The 4,182-nt window shown below is 35.1% G+C and overlaps 1 protein-coding gene across 3 annotated transcripts; it reads left to right on the top strand.

The window, feature by feature from the left end:
* Nucleotides 1-1,654: 1,654 nt before the first annotated feature.
* Nucleotides 1,655-3,076, top strand: LOC131029291 (uncharacterized). 3 transcript variants are annotated; one of them, XM_057959723.1, is made up of 3 exons: nucleotides 1,655-1,944; nucleotides 2,056-2,144; nucleotides 2,613-3,076. In XM_057959723.1, the coding sequence occupies exons 1-3, from the start codon at nucleotides 1,764-1,766 to the stop codon at nucleotides 2,682-2,684; spliced, it is 342 nt and encodes a 113-aa protein (XP_057815706.1). In that variant the 5' UTR covers nucleotides 1,655-1,763; the 3' UTR covers nucleotides 2,685-3,076. The 3 variants fall into 3 exon arrangements, with proteins under 3 accessions (XP_057815706.1, XP_057815707.1, XP_057815705.1); XM_057959724.1 differs by having other exon boundaries at nucleotides 1,663-1,944; nucleotides 2,053-2,134; XM_057959722.2 differs by having other exon boundaries at nucleotides 1,666-1,944; nucleotides 2,053-2,144; nucleotides 2,613-3,072.
* Nucleotides 3,077-4,182: the final 1,106 nt, after the last annotated feature.

Here is a 4,182-nt window from a genome sequence, read left to right as displayed (position 1 = left end):
CTCTTGCTGTTATATAACTTTACTCTATCCTGCAAAATTTCACAGTAAAATTGACTTCTTGTGTGTAGTAAACCCTAATGGACAACTCAAAAGTAAGATTCCTTTTATCTTGGGAAAAAATTTGCATGTCATTTTCTCTCTACAGAGATTGCCCCCGCGGCCCGTTGATTTTCCCGTCACCGACTTGTTGCTCTTGAATATTAAATACTTAATAGATATACATTATATCTCAAAAATTTATGTAGCATCCACATTTGCTGTACAATAAATTAGTGAACCCGTGGTCTGTCTGTTTCAAACAGAATAATCTTTCCTGTCTACCAATTACCTCTTTCATACTTTAAGATGTTAAATAGTTATTTACACGCTGAAGAGAATAACTTTGACTGCATTGTTGGTTGTTTTTTAGATAAAGCCAAAACGATAGAGTACTTTACTGGAAATACTTTTAAGATAATATATTGATTAAGAGAGAGGTTATAACAAGTTTAGAAGGTTCATTATAAAAAGAGTGGGTGGCTGGCTGTTATATAATGGAATTTTTTTATAGAAATGAATTATTATTAAAGTAACTATATAGGTATGGTTGTTTGCTATTAAAAATCATTGTTCATTTAGCACATTTTGAACGGTCCGCATAGACAGTAAGAAACAAATCAAAAGACTTCAGTAAAGCATTAGATTTATTGTAGATGATGGATTCACATTTTATCTAGATTTGTTGCTAAAGGTGAATGGATGACAATATCCTACTTGGAGATGGATGTCTTCCCATGAAGAGAGACATAGCACCCATACTACACCAATGGTGATGAGAAATAACCACAACTATTAATGGAATTGTATTTGTGAATAGCTAGAGGAAGCAGGGCATGAGCAATACCATCATAAGAAACTTGCATAATAGATCTTAATTTACTAAATAAAAAGAACAAGAGAGACATTAACTTTACAACCTAAGAATTATGTACCCTAAATTTAATATTTTAATGGTTGGTAGCGGGTACGGGTAGCTGAGTTGGCTTTGGCTTGGACCGTTCCCCATTGGTCTTGAGTTTCACTCCGTGGCCTGGACTCACCAGATGCACTTGGCTTGCAGGCGGCTTGGGTCGTGGGGATACCACTGGTGCAACAAATAAAAAAATAAATTAATTAATTAATGTTTGTTTATTATTTACAATGACTTTTCTAGTAGTAAGTTAATATCGATTAGACCAAATAATTCATATAAATCAATTACTTTTTATAAATATTAATAAAATTATTTTGAACCTTCATCACTTGAATTTTGTGATTATTGTATTTTAAGTCACTCTCAATTTATATATGAATTATTTATATATATCTATTTATCTCTATTTATCTCTATTTATCTCTTGACTTGAACTTCACAAGTCAAGAGTCACGAGTCAACTTGGGCGCACTCATGCTCCTGTCAACTCAGTGTCGGCAAGTAATACGACCACAAAGTTTATTTATTTACATCATTTTTGCTGCGTTCTGATCACTTTCACACTTGAACCGCGTTGGTATTCAGTCTAATGATACCCTCAACTGGGTTAAGTTTTGTTTTTAGTGGTTACATGCCTTTCAATGTGGAATCTGAGACTTCTTTATCTTTTCCTATTGCCCGTGGGGTTTAGCATGTAGATTCTTCAGAATGCGGAATGGAATCTTACAAGAAAATGCATATAATGAGCTCAAGAAGAAGAAGAAGAAGAAGAAGTAGTAGTAGCAGAAATCAGAGATAGGTGTGAGTGAAGATGAGCCGAATAATAGTGAGCAGCAACACATGGACTGTGTGTATGCCAACGTTCACTTCTACCCATCTAAGGGCTCGGAGTAGTTCAACTGTTTTTCAAAACAGATTTACACATACATTTGCAAAAGGAAACAATGATAAAGTTACTCTCAGCCTAGAAGCAAGGGAAAATCCGCAACTGGGTATGTGTTATTTTATTGTCATGTATATACAATGGATTGACTTATTTTGTAATGTTGTTCATTTGCTTTTCAAAATCCACTTATTTGATTTTCTCTGCATCCTCTCAGAAGATGTCAATCTGGTGGAGAAGACTAACAATGAGATTAAGAAGCCATCAAAAGGTGGAACCATGAGAGGAGAAAGCAAAAGGTTTTCTACTGTAAGCATTGTTCCCCTGACATAATAAGTCACGCAGTATTGTTCTCTTGCTACAGTTCTTGTATTGTAGAATCCGGCCTTTCTTAGTGATTTTGGAGTCAATTGTTTAAGTCCATTTTTTTTCAGTTTTATAATGTGATGAATATTTGCAATTTTAATGTGTACTGGTAAGCAGTATTTCTTAAAAAGAATAGGTTTTAGATTCGAACTCTTAATACTTTTTTAATTTGAAAAAGAAAGAAATCGTTTGATCAATATTACCAGTATGGCCAGTATACCAATTTTGATGTAGAAATGATCTCTCGTAAACAATTGACAAGGTAACTACATCATACCTGCATTTTAAGTGGGTGATTCTATCTCATTGCTTTTTATTATACATAATCCGGTGAAATCAGCATTATCAAACTGTTTTGATGATAGAGTTTGCTATTAATCTAAATCTTTGGTATTGGTGTTTGTGGTTCAGGCTGCTGTGAAGAGTGGAAAGTCTCCAAAGAGACCAGGCCCAAATAAAGGAAGTGGCCCACAGCATGATTAGTGGACACATTTTGGTATACAAGAGGAGCATAAAGTAAATAGAAAAAGTATGGGAAATAGATTAGGGCTAGTGAAAGCATAGTGTGTGAATTGCCATTGTGTTGGGACTTAGAAATAAAATTTGTATTAGTGGCTTGCTTCGTTTGTATGAGATGCTTTTACTGTAACAGACCAAGATATGAATATGAAACTATGGAGCTACAATATGTTTTGAAGTCAACTACAGGGATTGTCATACATTAAATGCTAAAGGGGGGTTCCATTCTTTGAGGAAGTGGGTAGCCCTATGATAAAATGAAGTATCAGTACTCTAGCAAATGAAGTTTTCTTATATATTTTCTCACGGGTTGAAGTTTTTGAGGTTTTTGAGGTTAACTTGTCTGTACATAATGATATAAAGGGATGTTACTTTTGCTGTCAAATAGATTTTGCCATAATTTTATTTAGATATTATTTGACGTAATAATTAAAAATTATTCATATTTAATTATTTATTTAAATTAATTTATTATTTATATTTTAAAAATTTTGTTTTAAAAATATAAATTATAATGATTTATCATCAAAATATATTATAATAACATTTTCATTGTCAAATGATGTGGTATTGTATAAAGGGGGAAGCTTAATGTTTTGAATTCTATATGGTGTAAAGATAGATAAATCATTCTACTCTATCATGAGAGATTTATTTAAAAATATATGTTTTTGATTAAGGATAAATAGGTTTTGAGGGGACCCGAAACCCCAAACAACCCTCCGATTTTACCAGGATATGGAACCCAAAAAACAACACTGCCTACAACGCTGCCTAGAGGAATAGTCATCAGAAAACCAACAACCCGGCCATAGCTGAGACTAAAAAGACTAGCCTCTAAAACGTACACAAGGGTTTTACTAAGGCTCCCTTAACCTTCGACTGACAACATGGGTTTTCCAGGAACCCATAACCTTCAAAGACACTAGACTACAACAAGTATCCATATATTTGGGATCAGGACTCAGAGGGTTTTGTACGGCTCCCCTAACCATCAACCTGAGTTTTGAACTGGCCCCCAAAACCAGCAAAGAAGGGTTTTCCCAGGCTCCCTTAACCTGCAACATAGATCTCAGGTTTCCACAAGAAAAACCTATCCTTAACCAAAAATCAAAACAACAAGTGGCCAGGCTGGGCCCTTGAAAACTACTACCATCCAGCCTGCTTGTGGGTTTTACAAGGCTCCCACAACCTGAACCAGACATCAATAAAATAAACAAAAAGCAACAGCGAACAGGGGGATTTTGAAAGGCATCCTGAACCTTCATAGTGGGTTTTAAAGTGGCTCCCATAACCAGCAGGAGGGCACTCATCACCACCCAACATCTTATCAGCACCCGCCTTCCAGCATGACACTTCTCCACTTCAATAAGAAAGGAAACCACCTCAATAGGAGCTGGAAGGAAAGAGACCAAGCGCAAGAAAAATGAAGAAGATAACCCCAAAACAAAGACCAACAGCC

Source organism: Cryptomeria japonica, chromosome 10 (genome assembly GCF_030272615.1).
Source record: "Cryptomeria japonica chromosome 10, Sugi_1.0, whole genome shotgun sequence".
Lineage (NCBI taxonomy): Eukaryota > Viridiplantae > Streptophyta > Pinopsida > Cupressales > Cupressaceae > Cryptomeria > Cryptomeria japonica.
The sequence above is the reverse complement of the archived record's forward strand: the minus strand, read 5'-3'. Positions and strand labels throughout refer to the sequence as shown.